General features: G+C 39.0%; 1 protein-coding gene across 1 annotated transcript; it reads right to left on the bottom strand.

Annotated features, from left to right (window-relative positions):
* Positions 1 to 96: 96 nt before the first annotated feature.
* Positions 97 to 17,937, bottom strand: NDUFAF6 (NADH:ubiquinone oxidoreductase complex assembly factor 6). Its single transcript, XM_031504049.3, has 9 exons — positions 17,756 to 17,937; positions 14,297 to 14,396; positions 13,262 to 13,384; positions 11,215 to 11,271; positions 9,572 to 9,674; positions 6,650 to 6,783; positions 4,748 to 4,849; positions 747 to 803; positions 97 to 251 (listed from the first exon to the last, which is right to left on the bottom strand). The coding sequence occupies exons 1-9, from the start codon at positions 17,935 to 17,937 to the stop codon at positions 123 to 125; spliced, it is 987 nt and encodes a 328-aa protein (XP_031359909.3). The 3' UTR covers positions 97 to 122.
* Positions 17,938 to 18,200: the final 263 nt, after the last annotated feature.

Below are 18,200 nucleotides of genomic sequence, written 5' to 3'. Positions count from 1 at the left end.
TGTTTCCCTGGAACTGCATTTTGCAGAAGTGTAAAGTCAGACACTTTGCAATTCTAGCAAGTTGAGACATTAAAGAAAAAAACTCAGCACTCTGAATCCATATTAAAATAACCAAATAAACTTTAATATGTTTTTTTCCAAGATCTAATATACAAATACAATGGTAATAATGTACTCTTCTTTTGTAAGCTTGGATGAAATATATTGAAGTCCACTTTCCGCATGTTATATAAATAATTATCTAAAGCAACCTAGAAAAGAAGAATAAAGCTTAATACACATGGTGTACACAAGTAATTGAGTTTAAAAAGCAGTATGAGAAATTGCAAAAAAGGCTTGACAGTTTCATTGTGGTATTAAATTGTAGTGTAATCATCACATCATTCCAAGCATATAAAAAGTCAAGTTTTGTGAAGAGAAGCATTATCTTTTAGTAGATCAAACACCAAATTATGAAAATAGACAGGATTTGGGGCTCTTGCATTAGAACAGCAATCTGTGAATAAATAGACATCTTGGGTGGGATGATGTAGTTAAAAGACAATGTTTGAGAATGTTTAGAAGTGTTGATCAAAACTGTAAGGTTCTACAGTCAGGCACACGATTTCTATGAGTTTACGGAATTGCATCCTCCCAAAATAGGACACATGAAGTGGTTGTTCACCATGCTTAATTTGAATACTCTTCACAAATGTATTAGCCCAGTAGTAAGTCCATCACTTAAAGAGTGCATATATCACACCCACCGTACAGAAAAAAGCAGGATACGCCTTCACAGGAACTTTCTTACTGAAAGATCTAGCCTAAAAGTAAATAGGGTAAGGTGGGAGGGAAAAACAAAACACAAAAAAAAGTACTTATCAGAAGAATTTAACATTTCTGATTAAATATCAAGTACTACATATAATGCTTAGAGGCAACACACTGTATTACTAGCATTATCCCTTTTTATTTTGACATCCTGAAACTGTTACATTTCATTCCATGACAGCTGTGTACAAAAGTAGTTACACAACAGTATGTAATACTGGGAGAGGCCTACAAAAATACTTACATGATTTGACAGACCACAAGACTGCATACTATAAACCAAGGTAAATTAGCATGCCTTGTTCCAACAAAGTACCAAGTTGCATCTGGTTTAGTAAATACAGTTTAACTTTTTTTTTTTTTTTTTCCCAATAGACAGAAATGATGGAAAACCAGAAATGCATTTTTCTGAGTGCATCTTTTTTGGTTCAACGTTGCCATCAGTCCCAGGAGTCTAGTTGTAAATGCTTTGGTTACATATCCGAGACATCGAAATTATCTCAGTTGTTCAGTATCTAAATATGAAAATCTAAAGCATGGCTGCATCAAATCTTCAGTTTAAACTCATATTCAAGTCAATACATCTAACAAAGTTGAAAAAGTCTTCCTGTAATGCCTGTCTATTAAAAAAAATCCCTTCTTGTGTTGCCTTTTCTTACAGCCTAAAACAAACTAACTCTCTATAAATACTGGTAAGAATGTTTGAGTTTGTAAAGTTTAGTTTTTCACAGACCTTTCCAGACAACAGAGAAAATAAGTCTGAAACTTTAGGAGGAAAAAATTATCAGTCTTTTCAGAAGAAAAATTATTTTAAAATGTTGAGATATAATAATACCTGTGTGTGTATATCTAGTTCTAAAATAGAAAAATATTCTTCCCTGATCAAATGTTCTGCCCTTCTATTATTAATTGCAAGATTAAACAATAAAGTAGTTTATATTGACCTTCTCAACCCAGAATGGGTTACATGTCATTCAGAAAGCATTTTATCTCCCTTGATAAACTGAGTCCCATAATGATGTAGGACAAGAGACAAATGCAAAAAGCCAAAAGGGAGCCCCTTCTTCACAAGAGGAATAGGAGAAGAGGTGCTGAAGAAAAAGAGGGAGAATGTAAATGTATTTGTAGGCTTTCAAAGGGAACGCTTTTGGGGACCAACAGAACATTTTGTTATATGTTGTTTTGTATATGCTTTTATGCTGACAAAGCACACAATTCCTAAGGAAAACTGCAATTTTCATTATCATATTTTGCCACCTGCTGGTCAGCAGTTGCAGTGTCAGGAAGACTTGACCATACTCCAGAAACTTTTTTCTCAAGATAAAGGGCCACACGAGTACAATATGCTTCATGTGGCATAGCTGGGACTCTATTCAGCATTTCAGATTTAGGCATCTTCTGGCTGTGAAATGGGGGTGGTAATTGTTACCCTCATCCTCTAAAATAAATGGTTTGTGTAACAAATGCTGAGATAGCTGAAACCTCTCTGCAGATTTGAACTTTACCCTACCCTATAATCCCAACTAAAACAAAGGAAAAGTGGTTGTGAAGAACCTCAGGCAAAACAAAATGGTGATTTTATACAGCAGAACAGATGCATTTAAAGGCACCAGCCCATTAGATTCACCTAAGGTCCTGAAAAACCCAGCAAATGCTGCAAGCAAAAGCCCATTTCAACCATTAGGCAGAAAGTACCCTTGTCCTTGCATTAACAGACACCATCTGATTATGAAGGAGGCCAATACTCTGTTCCTGCTGCCAGCTATGGCCAGTTCAAGTGGTTTGAACACTCTACAGTTCCTGTACTGTCAACAATTCACTGATGATGGGAGACTAGAAGCAAGTATTCAGAGAGGAATTTTTTAAAATTTTAATTAAGATGATATAACCCACCCATTAAAAAACATACAAATGGGGGAGAAAAATGGGAGGAGTGCCAGGATCAACATTCAGTTGAATAAAATGCTAATGCTGCCCTAATATGGATTTATACTTTTCTCTTTAGTCTCCAATTACATCATCACATTGCATACTTTCCACAGGACCCTCCCAGTGCATAACTTGGGCAGGGCTCTAGGAATGAAGTGGGAAGAAAGGAGGCCTGTTCTCTACAGAAGTTGGTAGGCTCAGGGTGGGAACCAGGGAACCAATGCACTATGAATTATCAAATTACCTGAAAGGTTCTGAAGAACCAAATTTTCTTCCTGCTTCTATCCCAAAGTTTCCATACAATACCAGCAACCAAATTTAAACATGTGGACCAAAAATACACATTACTCATTTTCCATGCCTTCCATCCCTAATATGAGGCATTTCAGGCCATACACTTGGCATTTTTCTTAGCCAAAAGGCAATGGGTTTTATGCAGTGTACATTATGGGTTGAAAGGTGGAGAATTTAAAAAAAATTCTAAATATTTCAGCTTGAACAAAGATTATTGACGGTTTTGATGTTGTATATTGTATTGTCTCTGTTCCCTGCTTCTAAATGGAATAAACAGTTTTCTTGGGCATGTGACCACAAAAACTGAGACATCAGGTTAAACAACATGAACAGGAATGCCTTAAATGTGAATTCTAATTAGTATATGAAAAATAAAGCTGGAGGGTACAAAGGATCATAGAATGGTTTAGGTTGGAAAGGATCATCTGTTCCAACCCTTCTGCCATGGGCAGGGACACTTCCCACTACACCAGGCTGCTCAAATCCCCATCCAACCTGCCCTTGGACACTTCCAGGGATAGGGCATCTACAGCTTCTGGGGGCAACCTGTGCCAGTGTCTCACCACCCTCACAGGAAAGAATTTCTTCCTAATATTTGATCTAAACCTGCTGTTTAGAAAAAGAACAGTTTAAAGCCATTTCCCCTTATCCTTAATGCCCTTGTAAAAAGTCACTCTCTGGCTTTGCTGTAAGCTCCCTTTAGGTACTGGAGGACTATTAGAACATATACACATTATTAACATAAAACAAAACATTAACCAGCTCAGTAGGCACTGACTGAACAAACCAGGGATGCCACATTTGACTTCCAGAAAAAAGATGAAGGGCTCTCCTACAGGTAATGCTGTAATTGAGGATTATATTAATAGTGCAAATGCAGAGATAAATCTGGCATTTATTTACTCTGAAGTGCTATCTTTCCAGACCACGTTGACTGGAATACTGGATGCTATAATCAAAGTGTAAATGTACTTGTAGACATAGGAAACTCTTTGTAGTGCTTTGTTTTCCACCTAGAGGAAGACAAAGCCTTGCCAATAAAACATTCTTCTGCTTTTGTACTGTGCACTAGGCAAGCATCTCATAATGCAGCTAGAATAAAAGCATGAAAGAAAAAAATAGAATAGGACTCTGCAGTTCTTCAGGGTTCATCATCCACTGCTCCAACCAAACAGACTTTCCTAATTCACTTGGCTGCATGACAGAAAATAAATAAACAGAAAGCACCTTTCTCAACATAGCTTTGGGCATGGCTGGTCATGTCAGGGAATGACTCCCCCCTCCCACACACGAACCAGCAGTTAAAGGCAACATGCTCTGTTTTCCTGACAGCTATTCCACATTGCTGTAAAATACCATATGCAATGTTCTTTCTATGGTGCTCATCCCATGCTGGCACATAGCTGCATTTATAAATGTCTACTTGAAGTTTCTCTTCCGGTAATAATTATTTTAGACAACATTTATATATATGAAATTGGATCTGGCTGTGAGTAAACTGTCTCCTGTACATAAAGATAATATTAATACAGAAGTAGTTGTAATAGTTGAATCTTTAGTGTGGTGGGATTTTTTTTAATGTAAACTCTCAAAATAATAAAAGGCAAAATATTTGAAATTAAGTATGCAGCTTTAAGTCTTCTAACAACAAATGCTTTGTGAAGACTAGCACCAATTGTGTTTACTTAGATAAATAAAAGGAAAGGAATCTCACATGTTGTAGATGAATATGGGCCTGGCTGGCGACGTCATAAATTACATCTCTCACGTTTTTCTCTTGCTTGCCTCTTATGAAATCCTCTTGTGAAACTCCATGCTAGACACAGGAAGAAAAACCAAAATCAAAAAAGAGAAAAAATCCTCTAAAAATATACTTTCCATATTTGCTTCTCAAAAACCTGTCCCAGCAATGAAGCTAAGGGCTAAAGACTAAAAAAAGCCTAAGTGTTCTACCACTGCTCTCTCATTTTTTAATTCCCTTTCTTTTGGTCAGACACTTTGAAAAAAAAATCAAGACAACAAAGAGAACAGTTGGTACAGAATATCTGCACAAGTTCATTTCCTAAAATTTTGTCGTCAGTAAGATAACAATGTCAGATTTCAAAGCTTGGGGGATTTAGATCAGTTTAGATAGACAATTTTTTAAAACCGTAATTCAAGAATCAATATTAAGCAGAAGAAAGCCAGTAACAGCTACCACAGAAGCCATAGTGACATTTGAATCTTGCGATTGGTGTGCACATCCCAAGCTCACAAAAAAACCAAACCAACAACAAACTAACCAACAAACCATCAAACAGACATCTCCAAAAACCAACCAACCAACCCCAGAACCATGAGACAAGAGCCCTTCCAACCCCAAAGAGCCAACTCCAAAGTTATTATTCTACTACAGTGACCAATGTTAAGACAAAATATGGCATATTCAGAATTTCACCAGTTGTCCACTCCTCTCAACAACACTCAGGCATGTGAGAGCTGTATGAAGGTGGGCAGAAAGGCTTCGCAGGAGGTACAGACTCAGAACTCCACACTTCTTGCCAGCAGCTGAAATGCTTACAAGACTGCACAGAAGGGATACAAGCTGTTTTTACAGTTTCACTGCAGAAACAGTGGCAAGTGGAAGTGCCTTTCCATGGCAAGGAATGACTGGATTTTCAGGCTATATTTGAAAAGCTGAAAACTTGGAAGGCCTCCCATAACATGCAGTCCCAGAATGGCTGAGAGTGCAATTCCTTTCTGCAGTCTTATAACCCTGACCTATATTAATATATACATTTTTTGCAGTTACCTACATTACTAATCTTCCAATCCAAACTTGTAACTGTACTGAAATTTTACACAGAAAATATTAACACAACCACCTTAGGCATCACCATAATTACATACATTTTGGTTAAGTTGAAAAAGAACAGCATTAACATTTAAAAATAAAGACTGGAAATTAAGGACTAACAGCTGAGATGCCTACAGATTAACCCATGAAACATTAATGAAAAATTCTGAGCTTTAATCCCATTTTACATAAACTGAAAGATCTGCTAAATTGCAGTGCAAATTTGATGTACGCTTTAAATTGGAGGGCTATATCATCTCCTACAGAAATGTATGGAATATAAGCCTTTAACTGTAAAATATGGAACAGAAAAAAACCCACAAACCACCAGCACATTATGATAAGGTAATAAAGAGAAGCACAAGAAGATTGTTCAAAGTAAAATTTCTCACAGTGCTTCCTTTATAGTGATAGGAAAAGAAAAAAAAGGAAAAAACCCACACCCAACCCCAAAACACAAACCCCCAGGACCCATTCTGTACATGCATTTTTATACATTACTGGAAAAATTCCTGAAACCTAAAATATTAGTACATTTAATAATAACAAAAGAACCTTAAAGGGAAATCTAGAGTTTCTTGAAGTTTCTTGAAGATCACTCCCCTCACTTACCAAAAGATATAAAACCATGACAATTAGCGGGGCACAGCAGAATGAGTAAAAAAAAGAAAAAACATACCATTTATTTCTGGCATAATAAATCAGGATCTCATACCTAGCCTTGAGAAACAGAGTTAGAAAAACTACACTGTTCCATTTCAGACTATTTGCTTCTCTTACCAACATACAAATGTCCATGGGAAGAAAGACCTTCTGTCTTGTACAGTGATATGGAGTTGCTCTTAAACAGGTAACTATGCCTTGTGCTTTCCCAATGTGACTGGCTGCATGGTCAGCATGGATGTCCCTCACACCTAAAATTACAGAAACCATGTTTAGAAACATGCAGTCAGGCCTTTTGAAAGGTACAGTCTTTTCTGAAGCCTATGTCAGTCATACTTTAGGAAAGCTATGTGCATTGGTCCATGATAGAACTCTCCATGTGCATAAACTACCTTGAGATCTCATCTCAGAGGTGCAAAACAGCAGGAAAATTAATTCATTTCCACATCCAGGAGCAAGATGTCTCTTGTTGCAGTATCTGCAAATGGTAGACTTAGCACAGCAGCACCTATTCAGATATAACACACTGGTACACAAACTTACTTTCAGTAGCATATCCTCTCCCAGGATAACAACATTTCAAGAACTGCTTTTCCTGCCAGAAAAAGTGTGAGATTACAGTGTGGTTTCATGATTAGCTGCAGCTAATTCATCAGTGTAGTGAAGTCAAAGAGAATGCTCCTATGCTTCACCCCCCAAACCCATATTTCTGCCCCCTCCCTTGTGCTGTCAGGAGCAATGAGGCAAACTGAATCAGATCACCAGAACAACAGAAAACTAATGTTAGTTACTGCACAGTCACATAACTGTGAGAACTGAAAGAAGGAGATGAGTGAGCCAGAGTAGCACCATCGCTCTTTGTGGAAAGACCATACAAGCTTGGCTTGGGCTCATTATAAAGCTGAATGGGGATAAAATGAAAATTTAAATTAAAATTTATAAAAACTCTTAACAGAAGCATCATTCTACAAAGTAAAAAAATGAGGATACAGCAATTATAGATCAGTAAGCCTAACCGACATCTGGAAGTAACACTGGGGGTACCAGATTCACTGCAGAAGCCTGTCTGGGTCTTCACTGGGTCTCGGAATCCTCTGTGAAAGAGTGACTATATCCACACTGCAGGGACTGATTTTGGCAACGGCAGCAGAAAGCTAAGTCTGGCTTGGAGGAATCAATGGCTATTATTTACTAACTACTTAGATAATTAGTTAGAGAGCACAAATATTAGTATTTTTAAATTACAGGAGTTGAGGGGAAGTATCAGGACTTCAGACAACAGTATTACCAGCCAAAATGAGCTTGACAAAAGAAATAAGCTGAAATCAGCAAGAATAAAAACAGCACTAGTACTGGGAGAGTATACACTGGGAGAGATACAACAGGAGACTGGTCAGGAATAAGAGTCTAAAAAGCACAAGAAATTTAGCAAACATGACCTGAATGAAACCAGGTCCACCTAGTATGGAAAACACTGCTGATGGGCAACACCAAGAAAGGGGCTGTATTTGATTTGTTTCTCAATTTGTGAGGAAAAATAAATAACAAAAGTTAACTGTTTAATATACAGTGAAGGAGACTTTTGCTTAGGTATTTTGTTACATCTGTATTTTTAAGAGAAGTTAAATATGACAATAGAACACTTAGAATATCCAGAGTCTCCACACAGATTTTCAAAGACTGTTTTATCTGATTTGCACAAAGAGTGAGTGATCCAAGCATGACTGAACTTATTCAGGATTTCTCAGAATGGAAGACACTGACATTTCTCATACTCCTACATTTCTCCAGTAAGAGGTTCAGAAAGGCATTTGCAACATTTCACTGATTTCCTACTGAGGAAGCAAACATCAGATATTAAGAAATAAGTTCCTCAATTCTTCCAAAGAATGTACTCACCATCTCTCTGTTTTTACTTCTCTTTTTTCTATTTTTAACTTTTAACATCAGTATTTGCCTTTGATCAGATTAGTCTGATAAGCCAGAGGAACATACTGCTACTACAATACCAAACACTAAATAATAATAATATTTTTCATCCTTTTTTTCAATCAGAGCTCATATTAGGAATACTTCCATAATGCAACAGACACCTACATGAAAACTACCCTTTTCTTCACTACAAATGAACAGTTCTATGGGTATTCTCAGTTCAGTCAAAGAGAAAGGAGAGTTTCTAGCCAGGCTAGAGCCTTGGGAAGAGTTGCAAAGGAATGTAAATATTTCTCTCTCTTGTTGTTCACATTGTTTATAGATATATTCTGCCACCATGCGTCATTCACGGCACACCAATTGTGTGAGATGTTTTTAAGACCAATGAAATCAGTCTGCATGATGCTCTCTATAAAAGAGTGATGTATTTGGAATAACGTAGTTAGTGTTCACATCATCTAGCCCTCTGAACTGGAGTTTCATTCCTGTCCTGCCTCAACAGTGACTCAGTTCTTTCCCAATCTGTGGTTCTTACATTAGACATGACACAGACAGTAGATCTTGATCACATGGACCATCTTTGTTGCATTTTGTCCTAGCTCTTCAATTATTGATACTTAACCTACTTCTAGGAAGAGGAGAGCATTCAGACCCAAATTTACAACACCACCAACGGAAGTTTATAGGTTGGGAAGTTAACTGTTTCAAGATAATCAGTGTCCATCACTGCAATATAGAACAACAGCTGCAGGATATTTACAGCACTTTGTATTCTGAGAAGTAGGACAATCGAAACACAGTGAAGAGCTGAATCTTCCACATTCGGTAAGAGGAGCAAGAACAGAGAAAACAAAGCAACAAAGAACAGCAGGAACTGCACTTCAATAAGCTCTGCACTGAGCAGCTTCCAAGGAAAGCACAGAGAGAGCTGCAGTACAATTCCACATTTATGGTTCAGCATTCAAAAGATACTGAAGTTCCACCTAGGACAACTTTTACTGCAATTAAACTCCAGTGGGAAAAGAAAGGGCTTTTTGAAATATCAATAAATATTGTACTTGCACTAATGAGGCTGCAGCAAAACCTAGAAAGAGGGAAAACACCTACCCAGAGTTTCCAAGGTGAGGTACAAGAGAGCACTCTGAGTGTTCTCAGCATATGTTTCGAGCTCCTGGATGTTACGGTACGCTCTATCATCTAAATTCTTCTCCTGGAATATAAACACGGAGCTTCAGTAGAACACAAACATAACTGCTGTTCATGCAGGCTTATTGCTACAGTCATGTCAATCCAGTGCACCACCAAAAACAAAAAAGGACAAAATTGAGAGACAGAGAGAGAGTATAAACTAGGATAGAAGCAGTCATTAAAGCATATAGCAAGTCTAACAAATAACTATGCTCAACTGCAGCCAAGGAGCAAATACATCTTTCTGCAATAATATGAAATTAGAGTTCTCCATAAAAAAAGAAACAGCAAAACCAAAACATTATATGGTATTCTTACATTATAGGGTTGTCAATTTGAATATTTAATTTGCATGTGAAGCAGACAGAAATTTAGATAAATAGGAATGTATTTTTTAAAAACATAAATCTATAAAATGCACAGAAGTGTTATTCATGTGAAAATCTGTAAATTCACAGAATCATAGAGTGGTTTGGGTTGGAAGGGACTTTAAAGATCATCTAGCTCCAAGTTCTCTGCCATGGACATGGACACCTTCTACCAGACCAGGTTGCTCAGAGGCCCACCCAACCTCTGAACACCTCTTTGTTGTCCATCCCCACAGTAAACAATTTCTTTCTCAGATCTAATCTAAACCTACCCTTTTTCATCCCAAGGCCATTCTCCCTTGTCCTATCACTACATACCCTTATCGAAAGTACCTCTCCAGCTCTTGTAAGCCCCTTCTAGAAGGTCTCCCCAGTGCCTTCTCTTCCCCAAATCTCTTGGCCTCTCTTCACAGGAGAGGTGTTCCAGCCCTCTGAACAACTTAGTGGTGCTAATAAATAATACACCCAAAATAATCAAATACACCCAAAACCATAACATCCTCCAGCACTCCTCCTGTCCTAGCAGTTTCTGTTGAAACATACCACTCTTAAAGACTAAAAAAGTCTTAACATTAAGAAAGTCTGAAGTCTTTCATAGTAATGACCCTCTGCAAGTAACTGACCATCAATTTGCTCAATTTATAGCTTCACGAGACACTTACTTCAGCAGCAAAATTAGCTTATGAGATTCCTGCACTCTGCTTTTCATTCTTATCCTTGTGTCAGAGTTTGTAGCAACATTACTGCACCAGTGATGTTCTTAACCTTGTTTTTTTCCCAGGAAAAAAGGTGGCTATTTTAAACTTCATGTGATTTGATTGCTCCAGTTTACACCACTGCTTAGAAAAAACTCCACAGCCATGATAAGGAGTAGCATGAAAGTGTGGCAGAAGGGTTCAGATAGGTCATTTAATATTTAAGATTTTATATACACATGAACTACCAAACTACTTCAACTTAATACAAAAATAAACAAAGGATTCTATTAGCCATTTTGGCAGAAAGAATAGAAACTATGAAGAGCAGCATCAAGGAAGAATTTTTTAAAATATAGCAGTATCATTTTTCAAGAGAAATACTACTGTCAGGAAAATTACATAAGCTTTTGTTTTACATGCAAACCTACAAAAATAAGGAAAAGAAAATCCAAATATGACTAAAGCCAGAATCAGACTCTGAAGGGTAAATACTTACTCTTTCATCTATGATCTTCATGAACCACATTTTAGTCAAGTTATGCCTCTTGACAGCCTGAAAATTATCAAATAAAACCTCCACGTTAATGTATACAAAGTGATAGTAGTACTGTATTCTGAAGGCTGAAATACATTTTAGGTATTTAATACAAGAATTGTATTCACTGGTTTAAGCCAAAGTGGCAAGTCAGTGGAAAATTAGACTCTTCTTCAAATACAAAATTTTTCAACTGGCATTTACTGCAAGCTGCTGCATACAGAAAATGAAATACCAGACATTGCGCCAGCAAACTAAAAGCATTTCTTTAAAAATGTTTATGAAATTAATTTATTCTTGGAGTCATATGTTCCCACAAAATATTTGCAGATAACTATGTTCACTTTCCAAAAAGAACAGAGTTTCCTCCAGAGCCTAGCAATAAAAATATTTCCCCTGTAAATTCTCAAAAAAATGTCAGTACAACATACCAATACATATGTAAAGACAGAATGCTAACAAAGCAATACAATTAATATTATGGGTTTGTTTAAAAAAATAACATACAGCATCTCATATTCACACATTCTTCTTTTGGTTCTTGTCTTATATTTGACTTCCTTCCTGTGCCACTTTATTCTATCATCTTACCTTCAATCCTCTGAATTCCACATTTTGAATTTTTTAGAAAACGTTTTCAGAAAGACTACAATCACATGTAAAAACATCTATAAACAAAATTTATGGAGCAGATTTCTCACAATTTAGTCCTTATTGCTCACTTTCAACTTCTTCTTCACATCCATCATATTAGTAAATATTTTTCAAGATTTGACAAGACCAGATCTTGTTGATTCTATAAATTCTGCTTGAGACAGTACTCAATATATGAAAAGGCAAATTTTAAATTATAACTACAAATGTCAGTTTTTAGTCTCACTTGTTCATTTCCAGTATCATTTTTTAAATTAAAACCTTGAAATACTAAAAGGTCAAGACTTCAAGGACCAAACTCAACCATGCTAAATTACCCAATTTGTACATTACATCCATTCAAACATGGATCCTCATTTCTCCGAAGTTTGAAAACACTGGCTTCTTCCACAGAAATAAACAGAGAATTAGGTCTCACTTTTCATACATTCAAAATAAACAGAAAAGATCACACATAATACAGTTGCTGTGTAAGTTTTTATTAAAGTCACCAAGAGCTGAGCTATTAATAATTCTAGAAATACTATTAAAGGCTATTTATCTACTAGTGCATAAAAATTTGGAACCCAAATACAAGTATTCTGGGATATACAAAACTTCAGGAACACATTTAAATATCATAACTTAAATTTATTCTGGGAAAGCCACACTGTCCTCATATAAACTCAACAGCAACAAAGGAATATACATAGAATATGCTGTGCAAAGACACATTAATTCTATTAACAGTTCTGCAATGCTTGTGAGTTCAGGTGTCTTTCTAAATCCTTTTTTCTAAGAATTGCAATGACATTCTTAGACATTTGTGAAGTCATGGGCTTCAAATAGGTCACTCTTGGGGTATTTGCTGTAATATGGAAATAAAACCCCATCTGGACTGCAAAAGTCACCAAGTCACATTGAATCGTTAGTTCGCTCCAGTGCTCTGCAGTGCTCAGAGCTATCAGAGCTCCTAAAAATACTTCCTGAATTATTTTTCATCATCTTATTTTGCAAGCAGTTTTGTTTGGATGGTATTATATTGGTCTTCCTTTATAGAAATTATACCTGCAGTGAAATCTCACCAAAGACCATTCTTCTTCCACTTCAAAACCAATTTTCTGTTCTGTCAGAAAGGAGTACATCTGACAGTCTTAGCTACTGGAGAGGGTTGCAATTGGTATCCCACAATCAGAATGACTTCTATCTGAATACTCTGCTGGTTTTGGCTGGGATAGAGTTAATTTTCTTCACAGCACTTTTATGGCACTGTGTTCTGGAAAAAGTGTTGTTGGTTAGAATGGATACAGCACAGCACACACAAAACACTGACATTACTTAAAGCCAATTTTAGGACAAGAAAGGCATATTTTACCCTCCACAGTTCTGTAGCAACAGGCTGATGTGGTGGGTTATCGCTGTATATGTCCTCCACAGCATCCCTCCAGAACTGCATCCGCATCAAACCTGTCGTCTTCTGAGTTATGGAGTCTTTAATCTGGAAAGAATACATCTGGAGTGAAATTCAGTGTCTTTAGGACACTTAGTCTATCTATGCTGAAAGGACAGACACAGTATACAGGCAAACTCGGCAGAGAAAGAGCTCACTTCTGAATTGACATTTATTCCTCATAAAGCTTAGGAACACTACATAGAGTAAATGCAAAATCTTCACCACAACCCAATTTAAAAACCCACAGAGATTAAGTGCTGGGCAACCCTCACTTTAGCTTTCTTCCCTGAAGGAATAAAAGCAGTGGTGACAGCAGCGAGGGAGGGCACACCATGGGTTGCCACAAGCATAGCCTACAGAAGCTGGTCAGGGGTTTTGCCTGGTCAGCTCATTTTCTGGATCACTCCATTCTGGCAAGCACTGCCAACTTTCCTGGTTGCACTGGCAGTTTCTGGCCACCTCGCAAATCTGAGAGACTGCAGCCACTCCTATATCACAACTCTCTAATAACACACTGCCCTCTCCTGCATCCTTTTCATCACCTCGCTTCTGCCAACAAAGACTTGGTCCTGATTATAGCATCCTATTTTTTGACCAACCTTCTACAGTTAGGATTTAGCTACACTTTACCCATTAACTGCACATGAAACCAGGATTTAGATGCAATCACGTAACAGTATCAAGAACCACTGCCTCTTTGCTATAACTCAATTTTAAAATGCATAAAGAAAAAAGTAATAAAAAATTATACACATACACAAAATAATAGGGCAGGCTGGGTAATTTCCATGGGCCATTCAAAACTGGAGGTTTTATTTATTCATATCCTTTGACTCTATAAAAGTTAACCTTGGCAAAACACCACCAACTACAGAAAGAGTACTTACAAGTGTAATTTAGAATATCAAAATTGTTATTTTAAATTTCCAGAGTTCACAAATGTATTTTAATACCTGCCTGAGCCAGTTCCACATTAAAGGCTCTCAAGGCAAAAGCAGAAGTTCGAGATTCCACAGGCAACAGCAGAGAACACAAAAACCCTTCATAGTCACGCTTCCTATAAAAGAATCAAAATGCACATTTGTTATTTATAGCTCTAAGTCAATTGGATGTGCTATTCCTTAGCACTAAACTCCTGAAAGGTCACAATAAGTTCTAGCTCAAAACTCCGACTTTGCAAAAGTAGCAGCTTCTAGGCTTGTTTTAAAGACCAACTCCAAGTGAGAGGGCAGGCTGTCTGAACTCTCAGTGCACCTCTGAAATCCACATCTCAAAGATATCTGGCTACAGGCACGAGCAAGGCTGTGGCAGAACTGCAAATAGAATCCAGATTGTCCGACTTGCAGATTTCTGTTCCAAACACGAAACCACATTTCTTTAAAATTCTGTGCTTTGGAGCTTGGCAGAATTGTGCTTGCTTAACCAGTAAGTTTTTGTTTACTGGCAACTATATTCAAAGCATAAAACCTCTGGAGTTGGCAGTTTCACTGCAGATAACTCCTTGCCAACCTGGAGTGATGTGCCTTTGTTTGGCCACATGGGTGTGCCACAAAATTAAAAACACAATGCTCAGAATCATGAACTACAAAATCACTCCAGGTAACAAAAACACCTGACCACCTCTGAAAAGCTCAACTGCTTGTTTTGAACATTTTTGTGTACTTTCTGATAAGCCTGAAACCTGATTCTTCCTTAGAACAAGATGAACTCCCAAGTTTGGCCTGGAGAGTGGAGAAGCAGGTGTCAAGGAAAACACATGTACTCATTTCCATTAAGTTTGCTGTTCTTGCATGTACTCATATTTATTTTGAATATGATCTTAAAATAGAAAGACAAACTAAACCCAAGGGTTATTATGGTTGCTACTTTTAGCATTAAACAAAAAGGAAATTAAGTTTAACAGAGATGCTTAACCCTACAATACACAGCAGCTGAAAACTAGCAAATGCTTTGTTTCCATAAACTGTTGTCAGACTCTTTTAGACCTTGATGCAAATACAGAAATATCAACCAAAAAATGTACATTTTTGAGCTGTAGTAGGCTTTAAAGAACACCTTCATATTACAGAACAGATACACTAAACCTCCCTCAGTTAAGACACTTTTTGAAAAGTACTATCAGCTCAAAACCTAGTATTTTTTTCAAGACTAATTGTAGAAATATCCATTACTGTCCACCCTAGACAAAGCTGCATGGTTTACAGCCACATTTTCCCAGTTCCAATCTATGTTGTTCACACAACCCAGAACCACCTCTACTTTCAGAAAGGAAACAAAGAAATACGCTACACGAAGTACACAGCAACACAACAGAGAAAATTGTCTTCCCTCTGGTAATGCTGTTGACATGGTGGGGTTTTGGTTGGTTTTTTTCAATTATTCCAGGCTTAAAAATTTAAGTGCAGCAAATCCATTAAGCCTCAGTAAAATAAAATTGATATGGCTGTAGATCACATTCCACCCCAACCTTCTTCATGTATCAGTGTAAGGAATGTAGAAAGGAGGGAATGACCTTAAGTCAAGTATTAAGTTTTTTTGATTAATAATTGACTTTTTTCAAATAAGTATGAGCTTAAATATGAACCCACAGACAGAAGAAAAATTAGTAATGGTAAAAACTGAACTTTCCATATAATGAATTTCTAATAAAGCTATCAATCCACAAGCTTGTCTTTGAGACCAGGCATCCTTGACAGTAAAAGACATAAAATATATAAAATACCTATAAGGAAAACATTTTTTAAGTCAAATAGCTTGAAGTTAATTTAGTTATTTAACAGAAAAAAGAAGACTGAAGAGAAAGGGCATCTTCCATATTGCAAAAACAAAGATACATTATTAAAGCACAACTCAGTTGTATTTCCTAATGTGTTGGACTATTAAATTCAGAACTAGGGAGTTGCTGACACTGGCATAGCCCCAAGTGTTTTATTTCTGTTTGAATAACAATTCCTTCCACTTATTTTTTATAGTTATTATTTCCATGCAATAGCTGAACTACTGGGAACAGCAGCTTCAATTAAATAATGCCAAAAGCATAACCACCTTTCATTTTACTATTCTTAATTCTTATGCATTTTTCTAATTAGTCCTTTTATCATTTAACAAAAATACATAGAAAAAAGTTTTAATTCAACCATCTCATTGGAACCTAACTATTCTGTTCACAATTGCTTGTTACTGGAAACATTTCACCTGCAGATAAGATTTACCTGTATATTAGGTGTACACACAGCCTCTGGTCTCCTAAGTATCAGGGAAACAACTCCTGTGTAGAATGACTAGGAAAACAAAGCTGTATTCTGAAAACCATGAAAAATGCAATATGCCTATCCATTCTGGTGCATATGTACAGGTCAGCTTCTTGGTGCTATACTGAACATTTAAGATTGTCCCATTTCTTTCCCTTGGTTTTCCTACCTCAGACATTACTGAAGACCACACACAACGTTCTGTCTTTTTACAAGCACCAGTTTAGAGAAGATAATCTTGTTCCACTCTTTCTATGCACACATGGAACCCTTCTCCCAGCTTTTGTCAATCATCTGGAACAACAGTATCCAAAGAGAAGTTACCTAGGTCTTTACTAAGAGCCTTGTTTAACATCTTACTTTACAAAGAACTGAATTCCTGGGAACTCCAAAGCAGCCAAGGGGGCGGCCCTACACATTGTTTACGGCCCAGAATCCAAGAACAAAAAGTGCCCTGACCTGGAAGTGCCTGACTGCACTCCTGCTCCTCTAGGAGCATTTTGGGTTTGACAAAAAAAAAAGGGGATGTTTTGGAAACACAGCCTTCCTCTTGCGTTTAGGGTAGAGAAGGTACTGAGCTGCTCCAGCTGTGAGATGTCCTTCGGCCCGTTTTTCCTAGGAGCACTCAGAGAAGCATGGCTAGTTCTCAGTAGCCAAGATCTGAAAACACCCAATGTCTTTAAACATCCATGGGTGATTCCGCTCTCCAGAAGGCCGACAGAAGGAAACAAGACCGTTCAGCGCTCCTGGAGAAGCGCAGCCACGCGGGGCGGGAGCTGCCCGGGAAGGCGGCGGAGCGCCCCTCCGGGCACATTCAGCACCGCCCTGGCCGCGCTCCTGTGTAACCTGCACTGGCATCTCCAAAGGCCCCTTCCAACACAAACTAACCGGTGACTCTGTGTGCATGCATCATCCATGCAGCCCAAAATCCGCGCCTGGTTTCCATGCTCCCGACACGCCGCGGTCTCGCCGGCCCGCCGCCGCCGGCCACACGGGCTATTTCGGGGCCAGGAGAGCCCGAGGGCGGCCTGGGCAATCCCAGCCATCCTTCCCGGGAACTCGTCAGCGTTCCCGTCGGGTGGGAAGCGCTGCCGCGCTTTCCCAGGCCGGACTCGCCGCCCCGCTCTGCAGCCCGCGCCCGCAGCCCCCCGCGGCGGGCACTCACCGCACCAGCTCGGCGCAGTACTGCACCGCTCCTCCGGCCGCCGGGCCGCTCCAGCCCGCCGCCGGGCCGCTCCAGCCCGCCGCCGCCCTGCCGCCGGGCGCGGGCGGCCGCGGCAGGCGCCGGCCGAGCGCGGCGCGGCGCAGCGCGGCCCGCGCCATGCTGCCCGCCATGCTGCCCGCCATGGCCACGGCCGCCGGCAGGGGGCGCGCGGCCCCGGGCGCGCCTCGGGCTGCAGCGCCGCCCGGCCCCTCGGAGCGGGACCGGGGGCGGCGGCAGTGCCTGAGCGAGCCGGCGCCTGCCCGGGCGGCCGCGAAGGCCAGTGCCATCCTGGCACGTATCAGCAGTGGCGGGGCCAGCAGGACCAGGGCAGTGAGAGCATTGGGCTGTGGTGAGGCCGCGCCTCAAGCGCTGTGTGCAGTTCTTGGCCCCTCACCGTTACATTGCG

Source organism: Lonchura striata, chromosome 2 (assembly GCF_050655825.1).
Source record: "Lonchura striata isolate lonStrDom1 chromosome 2, ASM5065582v1, whole genome shotgun sequence".
Classification (NCBI taxonomy): domain Eukaryota; kingdom Metazoa; phylum Chordata; class Aves; order Passeriformes; family Estrildidae; genus Lonchura; species Lonchura striata.
This window is presented reverse-complemented; position numbering and strand designations above follow the sequence as displayed.